This window comes from Aspergillus sclerotioniger (genome assembly GCF_003184525.1).
Source record: "Aspergillus sclerotioniger CBS 115572 chromosome Unknown BO94scaffold_7, whole genome shotgun sequence".
NCBI classification, from domain to species: Eukaryota; Fungi; Ascomycota; class Eurotiomycetes; order Eurotiales; family Aspergillaceae; genus Aspergillus; species Aspergillus sclerotioniger.
In genome coordinates, this window is record NW_020290997.1 from 1147105 (window position 1) to 1162106 (window position 15002).

Below are 15002 nucleotides of genomic sequence, written 5' to 3' on the forward strand. Positions count from 1 at the left end.
AAAGGTGGAGGAATGGGGGGGGGGGGGGGGGGGAGGTACAATGTAGTACTGTAAGTTGGGCGTCAATACCATACCAGTACATGGAGGGGTACGAGGGGCGCGCTAGAGCCCTTCAGCCCAGTTAAATTTCCCGACATCGGGCGACTGCGGATCTAATCTAAGCGTCCATCATCCCACTTTCCAGGATAATTACATTGTGCACCGGAACATGCTGCGGGGCTGCTGGTCTGCTCGGCTCTCGGGGGTCGGAGGTTTCACGTAAGTAAGTAACCTGGCCTGGCTTCTGGTTGATGTTGATTGACTTTTCTGTCTGGGCTTGTTGAATGGTTCGTTGGTTCGTTGGTAGGCTATCTATCAGGTACCACCGAGCTGTCTTCCGCCGCCTGGGTGGTTGTGGCGTGATCCTCAATATCCCAAGATGCGTTGACACGCCGGTATTGCTTCGTGCACCGTGGGTCTGATCAGGCACCTTATCTCCGAGGAATCAACCAGACCTGCCTGGGATTTTGGCGCGGCCATCCTATATGTATGAGACATTCTACTCTTAGTCCAAGGTCGACGACGCTCGGGGTGTACCTATCAATCAATTATCCTCGCAGCCACCAGCTGACCCGACCCCGATGTTGTTGATGCTTTGCTTCTCTATTTCGATGATCGGTCCCCAGGCATGGTTAGACTACCTAGACAGTACGTAAAGAGAAGCAACAACCACGTTTCTCATGGATAGGTGGTGGAACCGAGGAGTGCCTATCAAGTACACTCTTACCGGCCCGCTGTCAGAAGAACCACGGCCGGCTGCTTTGCTCGGTGGCCTGGGTAAAAAACCGTCTCTAACGGGATCCGCTGCTTCAGGAAAAAAAAGAGAGAGTGAAAAAAAGAAAAAAAAAAGGGTATCAACGCCGAGCCTTTTTTTTCTTTTTAGGATTATATTTATTCATGATTTTTTTCTTTTTTTTTAAAAAAAAATAACTCTTTTTGGAATTCTAGTTATTTCGATTTTTAACGCCTTTGACTCCAGTGTCTACTAAGTTCGAAGCTACTGCCCCCCCATCGGGTTATCCACCGGGGCATATAACTACGACCATCGCTCCCACCAACTTGCCGCGGTTCTCTCCCACCTTCGTTCAGAATCCCATCATTATTGCGTCTTCCGTCCCGCCTACCCTGCTCTCCGACCTTTGAGCGCGGCACTTCTGTCTCTCCTTTCAATTACACTCCCCTGCATCTTCCCCATATTCATCCATTAGCTTACATCAATGGAACCTGCGGTACGGAAGCCAGAAGTGAGCTTCCACGGCCATCGCAACATGCCTCTCAAGCAACAGCGGGAGCCTTCTCGGCTAAAGTCTACACCCAAAGATGAGCTTCACGATCTTCTCTGTGTTGGATTTGGACCTGCCTCTCTGGCCATTGCAATTGCGTTGCACGATGCTTTGGACCCCTGCCTGAACAAGTCGGCCCTTGGGTTTGGCTCGCAGCCCAAAGTCTGTTTCCTCGAGCGCCAGAAGCAGTTCGCCTGGCATTCGGGTATGCTGGTGCCAGGATCGAGGATGCAGATCTCTTTCATCAAAGACCTGGCGACTCTCCGTGATCCCCGCAGCAGCTTCACCTTCCTCAACTACCTGCATCAGAAGGGTCGTCTCATCCATTTCACAAACCTGGGTACATTCACCCCAGCCCGCTTGGAGTTTGAAGACTATATGCGGTGGTGTGCGCAACAATTTTCAGATGTCGTGTCCTATGGGGAGGAAGTGATCGATGTGATCCCCGGAAAGACCGATCCTACCAGCTCGGTGGTCGACTTCTTCAGTGTTCGCTCCCGGAACGTTGAGACGGGAGAAATCTCCGCAAGAAGAGCGCGTAAGGTTGTGGTCGCTCTTGGGGGCGCAGCCAAAATGCCCCCAGGTCTACCCCAGGACGCTAGGATCATGCACTCGTCGAAGTATTGCACCAACCTGCCCAACCTGCTCCAAAACCCGAGCGACCCCTACAACATTGCTGTCCTTGGAAGTGGCCAAAGTGCGGCAGAGATCTTCCATGACCTGCAGAAGCGATATCCTAACTCGAAGACAACACTGATTATGAGAGACACGGCCATGCGGCCTAGTGACGACTCGCCATTGTGAGTACAGCTCCTCTTGCTCCCGTTCTTTCACAGCTAACCAGATACATAGTGTCAATGAGGTCTTCAACCCCGAGCGCATCGACAAGTTTTACAACCTCTCCTCCTCAGAGCGCCAGCGTTCCCTCAAGGCCGACAAGGCCACCAACTACAGTGTGGTCCGCCTTGAGCTGATCGAGGAGATCTTCCACGATATGTATGTTCAGAGAGTTAAGAACCCCGATGAGCGGCAATGGCAGCATCGCATCCTCCCCGGACGCAAGATCACGCGAGTCGAACATCATGGACCCCAGAGTCGGATGCGGATTCACGTGAGGTCCGCCAAGGATGGGGCGGATAGCCTTGTTGGCGATGGCAAGGAGACATTGGAGGTAGATGCGCTCATGGTGGCGACGGGCTACTTCCGCAACGCACACGAGCAGCTCTTGAGCAACGTGCAGTACCTGCGACCGGCGGGCCAGGAGGAGTGGACGCCGAGTCGGGATTACCGAGTCGAGATGGATGCTAGCAAAGTCAGTGCGCATGCTGGGATCTGGCTCCAGGGCTGCAATGAGAAGACACATGGTCTGAGTGACAGTCTTCTGTCGGTGCTAGCAGCACGAGGTGGAGAGATGGTGGAGTCGATCTTTGGCGAGCAGCTCGCGGGTGCAACGGTGCCGGCCACGAAGTTGCGTGCTATGCTGTAGATATTTCGCTGGATCAGAGACTCGGGGGTCCGCTTCTCAGGCGCGTGTTGATCGATGCTGAGGCGGATCTTTCTTTCTTTTTCTTTTTCTGAGAACAAGGATGGATGGGAAACGAGGATGTCCTCAAACAAAATGGTAGGGACAGTGTTGGTCCTTGGCGATCATCTACTTATTGTATCTGTGCTCATCTTTTTGTCTCATTACCTATACTTTGCTACTACTACCCATCATCATATTTCCTTATTCCCCAAGCATCGAGTCATATAGCCAATTGGAATTGTATAAAGAATAGAGATTGGAATGCAGGAAATGCCTGATGAGTATTTTTCACCCCTGATTGTGTTGGGGAGTCATGTTAATGGCGTAGACTGTGATTGCCATGCTTGTTCATTCTCATTAAACTTTATCCGCCCCCCTGACATGCGCCAGTAGCCGACAGCAAGAAGAGAGAGGGGAAGGAAAAACAAGTGGGCTGGTCGCACAAACGGCCTGACCCAGCACGGACCCGCTGACGTCAAGCGAACAGGCTAATTGGCTCTGATCGAATTCAACGCCGCCAGGAATACGCAATGAATGGATATGGAGCCTCTGCCTCAGAGAGAAAAAAAAAGAGAGGACACTCTCAAAGGAGGATCCATGGCATCCAATTGTCACCAATTGACTGGGCGCCGACAGGATGCGGGTGGGCTTCACTAACTGGAGCTCAACCAAGGTTGAGTGTCGGGGAGGGATCCTAATAATCTAATCAGATAAAAATTTTCGCTCGTTATCTGATGGCGCCATCCCACAACCGCAGCTGCGCCCATCGCCGAGCCAGGCTCGCTCTTTTTCCGTTGCGTTTCCCATTCTTCATGCCCATTCGCTGCCAGGGAACGCCCTCGGTGAAGGAGAGACCCACCCACTGATTGATTACGATGAAGCACGATGCAGGTTGATCTTTGTTGGTCTCTCCCACACGCGCTCGCTTCGGTACACGGGCTACTCTCTTAGTTCCTTTTTTTTTTTTAGCTTCTGCTCTCCTACCAGGCTACCACACCTGCAACCCACCACCTCTGTCTCGGTTTCCCAAGGGGAAGGGGGGGTTTTCGGAGTTAACCCATATATGCAGCATGAGAGATTGAGTCTCCGAAACACATCCAACGAGAAGTCCCGGGCAACGGGTAGGTAACAGCCCGATCAGTGATTGATAATTCTGAGCAGCCCCGCCTCGTCCCTCCGTTCCCACAATACCAAGCCCCTAGATGAGGGAAATACTACCAGAAAGTGAAAAACCCTGTTACCGGTCCGGCTAGATAGGGAGCACTTCGTGCAGTGATCAGACCATGGGGACTTGCTGCCGTAATAATAACCCAACTACTCCGTAGTATCTAGCCACCTTCATTTCCACCTGAGGGTAACTGGAGAAATCCCTGAGTCGCTTCTCTAAGCTTCATCTTAGAATTCGATTGTGTCGCCATTCCCACACGATTCGAGGACGATCTGCTGATGATCCACGTATAGTCGATCATTTTCTTCTGCTATACAAATTCACTAAGAAATTCAAAATATGCAGAATAAGTACTCCGGATGCTCTCAAGCACCTCGATGTGACTAGTCCCTATGGAGTACATGCGGATGGATGCGACCTGAGACTGGGACGTCTGGAACAGTCGGCCGACCCCTTACTAAACACGACAGTAGGCCAGTTGCCCTCGCTGATCCCATAGTAGTCCGGGCCAGTGATATGTTCACCGGCATTATTATTATCATTATTATTTAAATCCCGTCCAATCATAGAAACTCGGCCGCATTCTGTACTAAGTAGTAGGCACCCGGCTAACGGGGATGTCGGCTTATTGGTTCCTTTGGGGGTTCTTTCCGCCCCTGCAGACTCCGAATCTCTCCCCAGTCCCCACGCATCTTGCAGGTTCAAGTAGGTAGGTAGGTACTGTGCGCTTGTGACAACCCCGGTTCACGGGTAATCAACTCTGAACTCCGTAGTATTCTAAGCCCGGGTCCTGGCACAGAGATGTTCACTTCGTAGAGTCTACCATACCTATGTCAGGCACTGATGTTCAGGGACCTTGTGTAGATATCTAATTACTTCTAAATGAACGACCTGCAAGTATCACAGTCTGTCTATAAGTCATGAGATTTCAGGTAGCCCTACAGAAAATGTAAATTCGGACTAACCTAGTTGTCTATGAATGGACCTGCTTGGAACTAGTATACCCCTACTGAAATACTACATCGTTTGCATAAAAGCATAGTACTAGTAGGTAGTAGGTAGCATCTCCCGGACTTGCCCTAATCAATCAGTAACCATCACGATCCCTATCATTATCAGATGAAAAATCCACCCCAAATTAGCGAAACGGTCAGTTGGTCAGTAAATGACATTCATGCCCCGGGTCTATATTAATGAAGGGTGCCTCGTAAGTACCGACCTCCAACTGAAGCAGTCACAAAGGAAAGAGGATGCCACTGGTACCCGCCCATGAGCCAACACCTATCCAATGAAACACCAGGAACCAAGCACCGGGGGTTGAGATCCACCCACAGAACAGGCTTTGTTTTACGAGAGCCTAAATGCCGGGCTGCTTTTGCCTTTCAGGGGATCGCGATGCTCGAAGTACATAGTACATAGGATATAGGCAGGTTTAATCCATAACAAGCACAGATCCCTTGTAAATCTACGTATGGGAAATCAGCTGAGGTAAATGGAGGAGCCTCGCATTCACTACCCCAAGGAGAGAAGGGGGAAGAAAAAGCATGATGAAATGTATCACCATGTCTGCCGAGATAAGATCTTAGCGTGACATTTTGACTTTGGGCTAAATTCAAGACCAGAATGAAATAGAGAGGTGCTCGGTGCTGGATTGCTGAACCACATATATTTGTAGCAACGGTTTCGTATTTCTTGCGACATCGGCTTCGAGAAAGCTTGGTTCGGTGTAGTATGTTTTGTTACGGTATGTATGTATGTATGCTGTGTATGAACAATGTATATACAAGTCTTACGGACAACAAACATGCCTCCACATCACTCTCACTCTTTCTTGCTTGCTCTTTTCTCCATTATTGACTACCATTTATTTCTCCATGGCCGGTAACTTCTTCGTCAATACAATCAGTGCTGTGGTCGAACACTTCGCAGGAGGGGTATATTTGTTACCCTTTTTTGGGGACTCTTTATTTCACTCTTATTCTTAACAACGCAATTGATAGTATTGCCGCTCATCATATCGACTTCATGCTCTACTTCGCACATTCATTGGATACATTGAGCCTTTGAAACTACTGCTACCGGCGACTGCTATTGTAGCAAGGCAGTGCCATCCTCATTTCTCAATCAATCATTAATGTCACGCGGCGTGTCTGCCAAGCTGAAGGTCTATATTACTTTCAGGTTCGTTGATCTAAAGTAACAATATCTACTAATATACCATAATCTTTATATGCAAAAGATAATACACGAAGATAATGTGAGGGAATGAGCAGAAGACACCATCCGTGGCCATCTGATCCAGCCATACATATCATCGCAACAAAAAGTTCATCCGACATTCATGAGATCGCATATCGAAGTTAAAAACATCTTCACAGGGGAAATGGTCGTTTTGGGAACATGGCAAATGCCTTGCTAACCGCTAGGGGAAGGCATCTTTAAGCATTCTGCTCCGGATCGTCGCCGGCCAAGCTTCGATATCTTCCGCCACTGTGCATATGTGACGGCATTTCGTACATCTGGTTATAGTTGACCACTTCACCACCGAGCATGCCAGACCCCGCCTCACGCTGCCCAAAATAAGGAGCTGGGTCGCACCAGAAGTCCCGGCAGTTGGTGACAACACCTCGCGAAAAGGGATTCTTCGCTCGGGTAGCACGTGGACCATCTCGCAGTCCGTCTCGTGCAGTGGCAAAGAATGTGTCAATACCGAGAAGAGAAGTCCACTGTTGCAGACAGCCGCCCCTCTGGTGTCGGTGCGCAGCACCATGCGCAAGAGCTGGATTCGGGCCCTGGCCAGCAGAGGATAGACCAGCACCCTCGAAGGAGGTCGTGCCAGCAGCCAAAGCCGAAGCAAAGGCACGAGAGCTGGGATAGCTTCGATCAATCGAATGCCCCCGCATGTTTTCATAAGTCGTCTGATTCCGCGAAATTTGGACAAGCTGCACAGCACATAGCATAGTTACCCAGACCAGCTGAATGATGACCCACACGTCAAGGACGAGGGTAAATGTATCGCGAAGCACAAAATCACATAGCGTCTCGTTAATAACATTACAAGTCGGATTAACAGGTGCTGGCAAGACAGTGATGTCTAGGGATTTCGTTAGTCCTCCACCCGGGTGAGAATAGGCCTGATACTTACATGAGAATGTCAGCTGCACAAAAAGAATAATGCCCGCTTCCAGGCAGGTGATATATAACACAAAATGACGCAAGTTGTTGGATCCTACGCAGTTATCGATCCAAGGACAATGGCTGTATGAAAGGTCAGTTAGAACTTTTGATCTTTGTCAGTCGAGGCCATACTGGTCATGCTTTGCAACACAGCGCCCACAGCGTTTACAATGCTTGCTTCGCAAGGGCTTCCTGACCATGCAGGAAACGCAAAAGTTCTCTTCGTCGAACTTCCACTGCTCAAAGAGCTCTGCAATGACTGCTCGTTGCTGATTCCTGCTACCAACTTTTGGGACAAAGCCGGGGTCTTCAACCATTGCAGTGAAATAGAAGTAGGTTGTCGATGAGAAGAAGAGAGCGAAACAGATATTCAAGATTGGAGATGAAGTAAATGTCGCTTAGTGAAGTATGTCAGTAGTGGTACCAACCGGTGGTCGACCATATTCATTTATAAGGGCCGGATTCCAACCCACGCACCGGAACAAGGGAAAAAATGTCTTACCTGGTAGCACGTAGAAGGCATATCTCACTCCGACCCAAAATAGAGATCCTGCAAAGACGCCTGATAGGTACGGCTGAGTTGCGGATTAGTGATGAACAGAGAACAGAAGGGGAATTGTTGACGTACCGTCTTTTGAAGTATTCTGTACTCAGAAATGCTTTGGCTAGCGACCTTCTGGGCCAGCCACTGCAGTCCATAGGTCGTCGCAATCGTGATCGGGACGGCAACGAAAACAACCAAGTTGCTGAGAATCCACAGAGCGATGAAGATCATCAAAAAGGGCCACAAGAAGAAGAACTTGGACATGGCATTTTTGCTCAGCACCCACGGCGTCAATCCCAAGGGAAGAACCTTGGTGTTCCCATCAAAGTCATAGCCACATTCGTCCAGAGCACGATACCACACCCGTGTCGTATTCATTTCACCCGCTACGGTCGCTGGAGTTTTGCCGTCTATGGTTTTTGCGAACCGATCGGCGCCATACTCTATGAGTTTCTGAACACAGGGCAATGATCCCTTCACCAAGGCCCAGTGTAGGGGGGTCAGGCCGCTGTCATCAACAGCATTGGCATTAGCACCCCAGCGCAAAAACAGATCCACACATGCAGGGAATCCCTTATACGCCGCCCACATCAAACCTGTATGGCCCTGTTGATCTGCGACGTCCACCGAAATCTCTTGATGCAGAAGGAGCACAAGCAGAAAGGCATTTCCATCGATGGTAGCCAGATGTAGGATATTGTAGCCTTGGATGTCGGTAAGCAGAGGGTCCGCACCGTGCTGAAGCAACAGGTGTACGATATAATAGTGGCAGCGTTGGGCTGCCCACATTGCGGGCGTAGCCACGGACTCTCCTCCTTTTGCATTGACATCGGCACCCGAGTCGAGCAGGAACTTGCACATGGCATACTGATTGTTAATCGCAGCCCACTAGATGGAGAGAGCAACATCATCAGTTTATAGTCCGTGAAAGTGGCCTCCAGTGAGCATGCAAGACGAGATCTCGTTGGTACGCACATGTAATGGGGTAATCCCTTCTTCGTCCTTATGATTGGCGTGGAACTTCTTCTCTTCGAACATTTTTTGCATAACCGCAATCTCTCCTATACGGGCAATCTGCATAATATCCTCCCCGATGGGAATTGAGCCCTTGACGCCACCGCGTTCCGGTTTCATGTTCTTCAGTTCAACGGTAGCATCTTGCTGGGTCAGTTTCGGTGGAGTGGTGGTGCCTTTGCCGCTGGGCACGGAGGGCGGACTTGGCCCCAGGCCAGCGGAGCTGCTACTGCTCTGCAGACCGGTTGAAGGAGTCCCAGAAGACATTTCAGTCTAGGGTCGGCGTGTTCCTGGACCAAGGGGGGAGAAGTAAGTCGTCGCGAAAAGTACGTGGTCGAACCGTTCGGGGGTGACGAGTCAGCTAAGTATTCTTTCCGAGCCCGATCTAAAAAAGCATTGCGAAGTGGGTAGGATATCTTGAAGCCCGGACTGTCCTGTTCAGAAAGGCAACGATGGGCCTCAAGGCTGTGCTAAAGAGAAAAATGACCAAATTGAGATGGGGGCGGAAGAGCAGTTGAGCGCAGTAGTAACTAGTAACTATGGCGCAGCGGACACCAGCCCCGGGGATGGGGCACTACTAGGACGGGCATGAGCCTCTTCCCGAAGGCTGATCGTCCGTCCCCTCGTCTCCGACATTTGCGACGTGGTTCATTCACCACTGGTCCGCTCGACAGTGCTGTCGCCTTTACATATTACAGTCTGAATTTTTTCTTTTTGGGCAGGGGGGAGAGGGGAGGGGAAAGAACACGCTCCAGAATGGCCCTGCCAGTATCTACTCCGTAGAAATGCATCCGTTCGCTCATTCGTGAGCCGCACCCAGACAGGGATTACTCAGCGAACCTGTAGTACTACGTAGGTAGTACCTAAATAACTACTAGTACTTAACTAATGGGGCGGTTAGGCAGCCGCATTGTGATGCGTGCACACGAGTGCTCGCCAAAACCGGATGCACGAAACATTCCCGGTGTTCTTGTGACAAAATAGCATTGGGGAAAAGGTGACACCCAAGTTGAACAGCCTCGATCCAACCTTGTGTCCCGCAATCTGCCCAATAGGCTCGACCATCTTGCTATTCAAGAGCTACAAGGCCATTCCAAGTCGAGCGCAGGCCTCTCAAATTCAGCCGCCAAATGTAGAGTCAGATTATCGAGATCGGCCTGACATGGTAATTCACGTAAAGGCTTCAACGAGGGGTTTTCTCACAAGGATTTATTCCTTGGAGTAGTCTTACTTGGTCGGCTAACATCTTCGCATCGACTCGTAATTCGAAATCCGCCAGGAAACAAAAACTGATCTCGAGCTTCGACAGTTCTTGCTCAGTCACACCGCCAACCTTGGCAACCCGGCTATGGGAATAGCTGAGATCCTCCAATGTTTTCATTGCCACGCGGAGCCCAGCAAGCACCAAACGATGCATGTTTCTTCGGCTAACCACTATCACCCGTTCGACAGTCGCTATCCTCATGATGTACATGCTTGTTGCAAGGTAGACTCCTGTAGACATCGGGCAGAACTGATGCAAACGCAGCAGATATTCTTCAAGTGTGATCGGAGGCTCGCGTCTTGAAAGAAACCTCTTAGAGAGTACACTCTGTTGTTTCAGGTGGCGGCCTACTTCATCATAGCTTGTCGAGGGACAATGTAGACCAGTGACCCTTATCGGTGTAGATTCCCCGCTGGATGTACTATCACCTTGGGTTCGGGGCCCGGGAATAGGAACGGCTGCTACCTGAGGGTGGCTCATCTCTTCTGCGGTCGATTTCAAAAGCGTTCCAATGCCAACACATAGTAGTTCCAGCGCAGAAGTTGGCGGAATCTGAAAGACATCAGTTATGCAATTGGACCTCAGGTCTGGTTCGTCTTTCGGTGAGCAGCTTGGATCAGAGACCTCCGCGAGCCTCGCAATTATCGATGGGCTCTGTCCATTCATTGCGATACCCTGAAAGTCGGAAGATTGAGGACGAGAATGTGGATGACAGCCCTGGACCTACAGGCAATTATTAACTTCCCAGGTAGGTGTCGCATGGTCGGGACGGAGCCCAGCATGTAATTAATATTAATAAGACCGCACCAGATACCAGTCGAACCAGATGCGTAGTCAAGCGCTAAAGGGACGAGGAAAGAAAGGCCTGGCAGATTAAGCGTGGGGATGCTTAATTTGGCCTGCTAGTCAGAAACCATATGTGCAATCTATCAGTGGCTCACATTACCTGTGGTGGAGATCGACTCACTGCCCGGTCAGTAGTGGCAGGGGAAGACTTGGTCGAGCACCAAGAAAGACAAGGCCTCCAGATGACGGTCCATGAATGAGGTGGAAGGAATCTCCAACGTACACATACATTGGCAAAGGTCAAGCAATTGGTAATTGGAAAGTGAAGGTGATGAATGGAGTTGGCCGGATATTAGTGCACCCGGCCATGCCCAGTCCGTCCCCCGTAGTACCTAGTACCTGATCTATTATTATCTGCCCAAAACATACCATCGTCCCACTAGATTAGGGGTACGGAACGCCTGCTTCGTTCAGAAGTACGAGTCTAAACACATAGAGTGCATTGAGTAAATGCTAGCAGTCCACATGTTTTGGCAAATTATTGGGATTGTATAAGACATTATCAAACATGGAGCTTCCTGGTGTTCTGGTGCCTGTCAATCTCTCCGACGCAAACATGCATATACTTCGTCCTAAAATTCACGCATAGCAGGTGTAAGTCAGTGGCCCAGCGCCTCTGAGCCCCATCTTTCTACGAACTTGTTTTGGCCTCTATCTCGCCTGTGAAGCACGCTCAGGTCGAGTCCTGTCAAGCCTCTTTGCATACGGTTCAAGTCGTCCTCGAGATTCGATAGCTTTCTTTGGTGATCCAGGCCCAAAAGTGAGATCTTGAATTCCGAATCGGAGTGCAAGCAAGTGGAAAGAAGTCGGATTGCCTGATATGTCGGAAGCAGATCAGCCATTAGCGGTGAATCTGCAGCGACGCCATGATCGTGCAGGCTTTCAATCAACTGCTGCCGCTTCCCTTGCAAAGTTTTCCAACCTTCGTTGACATCATCTGCATGGAGCATAGATTCTAGAGATAATCCTACTCGGCGCAATACCGTCGCCAGTAAGTGAGGATCACGGGGTGCGGTATTGCGCTTTTGGGCCGAGGTAGAATTTGGAATTGGCTGTGCGGAGACACGTCTTAAGGTCTCTCGTCTTGGATCAGACTGGCCCAAGAGATAATCGCCAACTTCTGATCGATGCGCGGCAGCGATAGCCTCAAGTGTTCCACAGAAAGACTCGCGATCCTGCAGGGACCTGATCAGATCTTCCGTAGACAAGGTCATCTTTGTGACAATATCCACAACCTAGTGCGCGTCAGTAAACGAATCCATGGAAGGCAGATATTCACTTACGTAGTCCAATTTTTTGTGGGAATCCATACGCAATTTGCCGTGGTGATCGCGTAGCTCGCCTATCATTGGTTCAGCGAACTTCTGTCTTGAAGACACTTCCGCCAGTATGTCGATTTCAGGGTATAGAGATTCAAGCTCCTTCCCCAACGCCACCAGAGCTTCATCCTCGACCGGTACTGCCTCGGCCTGCGTTTCCATTGAGCCTGCTTGTAAAGATTCCAGATATAATCGATCAAGTCGACACTGTATTTCATCGGCAACATATCGGGCAAGAGCAGCGCTTCGTTCCGAAGCTTGCTTCGCAGTAGTTTCGTCTTGTTCAGTGATCTCAATTCCCGATGCGAGCCTCTCTAAGCCCGCGATCAACTTATCATCCTCCTTGAATCGAGCTGTCAGAGAGGAGAGTATTCTTTTGGCCTCTGCTGTGGCTTGCTCCGATACACTCCTCATTTCCGATTCCAACGCATGAGCTAGATCACTAGACTGCATAATATACTCAGCAAAGCTCCGTAATTGAACCAGGATGAGGAAGCACTACCGCAGCAGCTAGATTCAGCCTCCCTGACTTATGCTTCTTTTGCAATCGTGCTATATCCCTGTCTTGTCTAAGTCCCAGGTCCTCATCCGACTGATCACATCTATTCAGGCTCTCGTATTGTGCCATTAGTATGTTGGTTTGGTTCTGTATTGCAGCCGTAGAAGCATCTAGTGTATCAATCGCACGTCGAAGGTCGTCATCTAGAAGCGGACGACTTGTATTCGTATCTGTATTGGCGAGAACGCCCTGCAAGGCGCCGGAGCTTTCGAGCCTCGAATACCTAATAAAAAGATAGAGTAATCAGCGATGAGGACCGAGTTACTCTCGATATGGGCTAGGAATACAATATCAGCTCTTCCTGCGACAGCAGAGTGTCGGTAGTGAGATGCTCTGTCAGCCATTTCGCAGCCTTGGGACCATCCGCCTCATTGCTAAGGGCTGACTGGATCTCGTCTCGCCTGAACGGGATTTCGTAATCTTTGAGTGTACAGATAACGGTGGATGATGGGTCCATTGAACGGTTGTTTCGGTTGGGTCGCGGTGATTGTTCTGTCTCTGCCTCCCGGAGCGGAGTCGGGATCTACAGTTTGCTGCTGCTTATCCTCGGCAACTTCCTCGATGCCTCAGGACAACCCCACTGGAGAAAGCACTTCAACATCCAACCCAGTAATAGCATAGCAGTGGTTACGCTAATATATAGTAAAAAAAAGCGGTTTGGCAAGAGGTGATGGAAGTCATAACTTTTACCGATAATTGCCAATGAGACTAAATGAGCAGAACGCTCGTACTAGATCATAACCCTGAATATCTGAGTATAAAATGCTACCTTTTCATGATACGCCGGCAAATATATGAACCTGGCAACTGAAGTGAGCCTGTCATGTTTGGCTCTCACCTTCCGGTACAATCTGTGGATAGTACCATGTACTAACAGCGATAATAACATAGACTAGAACGCATAGGCCTCCTTCTAAATAGTTGGATTTGCCATCGCGAAGGAAGTTCCCAACAACTAAGATGGATAAAACGACCAGAACGATCATAAATATCTCAAAGTTGAGACCCATATCCTTGCCAATGCCCCAGCCCACAAGAACTGCCAGCGGTGCATTTAACAGCGCAGTCTGGATCGACGGACCAAGACAGTGGAAGAGTGCAAAGTTGATTTGGTTGTCCCTGCGTAAGGTCAGTAAAGGCGCGTCTTGCGAACAGGCTCGAGAAGGCCCTAAGGGGTGCACTTACCAAGCTTCATCGATAGCGGTCAAGTGCTCTGCTGCCTTTTCTACCAAGGGCACTAAAATTAGGCCCATGAAGTTGTCCGATACACCTTTTTCGTTCACAATATGCTCTATTTCTTCCACCAGAAAGACAGCCGACATGCAAACACAAGCGAGCGAGATTCCAATGGCAATGAAGCATTCAATGAGCGTAAGCTTAGCCCGCTTCATCTCCTTTTCGCGATCTTCATCCTGATGTTCATCAAACTCAAGCACTTCGTCAAAGATACTGTGATGACTATGAAGGTTGTAAAATAGATACCTGGGGCATGTGGTAAGTATCCAGGTCGATATATTGCCGCAGGAAGTGAAAACCTACATCAAAAAAGCGACTAGCAGGATGATGGCCGTGGCCCTACTGATGATCAGGGTAGACTGATTCAACTCTTCCGTCGACATTTGTACATGCGTATGCGATGCATTGCTTTTCAGTGTTGAATAGAATGCACTCGGTATTAGGAGACCAAATCCTGCGACTAGTAAGAGCCCTGAGCCTACTTCGCTGACGGCCTCATGGAACGACTGATCTGCACGCCCAATGCCTCCGCAGAAGAAGCATAGGCCCAAGCACAATAAGAGATTCGCCAAGATTGAGCCTAGGATGGCGGCCTGGATAACCGGAATCAGATTACCGCCTTTATCGTTGTGAATCAGGACCATGAAGAGGACAATCTCCACAACCGAACTAAGGGTTGTCTCGAGCAGGACACCAAGTACTTTTGGTAACTTTTTTGCGAGCTCTCCACCCGCAAAGCCGAGTAAGTTCGCCGAAGGCACCATTGCTATATAATTGAGGGCAAATACCCAGACATGGAGGTCAGGCCGGGCGAAATGAATGGTAATCGCAGCTGGGATGAAAGGCCAGAGGGCATTTACCAGCATGGATAGAGTACAAGTGCTCCGAAAGCAAACGCCCAGGAAGTGGACCGGATGAATTCCAGTTCGCCCACTCTCTCCAGCGGTATCGATGCGAAACAGCCCAAATTGCCGTCGCTGGTCTTTCTCGGTGTGCGTCGGTAATAGCGTATTAATTTGCAATCTCTC

At 49.7% G+C, this 15002-nt stretch overlaps 5 protein-coding genes across 5 annotated transcripts; 1 reads left to right on the forward strand and 4 right to left on the reverse strand.

Annotated features, from left to right (window-relative positions):
• Positions 1-1108: 1108 nt before the first annotated feature.
• BO94DRAFT_372123 (lysine N(6)-hydroxylase/L-ornithine N(5)-oxygenase family protein) lies at positions 1109-2958 on the forward strand. Its single transcript, XM_025607215.1, has 2 exons — positions 1109-2122; positions 2175-2958. The coding sequence occupies exons 1-2, from the start codon at positions 1257-1259 to the stop codon at positions 2806-2808; spliced, it is 1500 nt and encodes a 499-aa protein (XP_025470101.1). The 5' UTR covers positions 1109-1256; the 3' UTR covers positions 2809-2958.
• A 3268-nt stretch (positions 2959-6226) lies between these two features.
• BO94DRAFT_372224 (DHHC family palmitoyltransferase) lies at positions 6227-7687 on the reverse strand. Its single transcript, XM_025607217.1, has 3 exons — positions 7325-7687; positions 7161-7273; positions 6227-7109 (listed from the first exon to the last, which is right to left on the reverse strand). Exons 1-3 carry the CDS (start codon positions 7507-7509, stop codon positions 6454-6456), a joined length of 954 nt encoding a protein of 317 aa, XP_025470102.1. The 5' UTR covers positions 7510-7687; the 3' UTR covers positions 6227-6453.
• Positions 7630-8705, reverse strand: BO94DRAFT_372185 (ankyrin repeat domain-containing protein). The gene has a single exon (XM_025607216.1). The coding sequence runs from the start codon at positions 8595-8597 to the stop codon at positions 7719-7721; it is 879 nt and encodes a 292-aa protein (XP_025470103.1). The 5' UTR covers positions 8598-8705; the 3' UTR covers positions 7630-7718.
• A 1028-nt stretch (positions 8706-9733) lies between these two features.
• On the reverse strand, positions 9734-11001 carry BO94DRAFT_372254 (putative cyclin-dependent protein kinase complex component). The gene is made up of 3 exons (XM_025607218.1): positions 10961-11001; positions 10639-10737; positions 9734-10566 (listed from the first exon to the last, which is right to left on the reverse strand). The coding sequence occupies exons 2-3, from the start codon at positions 10678-10680 to the stop codon at positions 9934-9936; spliced, it is 675 nt and encodes a 224-aa protein (XP_025470104.1). The 5' UTR covers positions 10681-10737; positions 10961-11001; the 3' UTR covers positions 9734-9933.
• A 458-nt stretch (positions 11002-11459) lies between these two features.
• On the reverse strand, positions 11460-14738 carry BO94DRAFT_554846 (hydrogen/calcium exchanger domain-containing protein; the record flags this gene model as incomplete). Its single annotated transcript, XM_025613747.1, has 7 exons — positions 11460-12095; positions 12144-12621; positions 12710-12961; positions 13026-13230; positions 13577-13857; positions 13924-14220; positions 14278-14738. The coding sequence occupies 7 exons, from the start codon at positions 14736-14738 to the stop codon at positions 11460-11462; spliced, it is 2610 nt and encodes an 869-aa protein (XP_025470105.1).
• Positions 14739-15002: the final 264 nt, after the last annotated feature.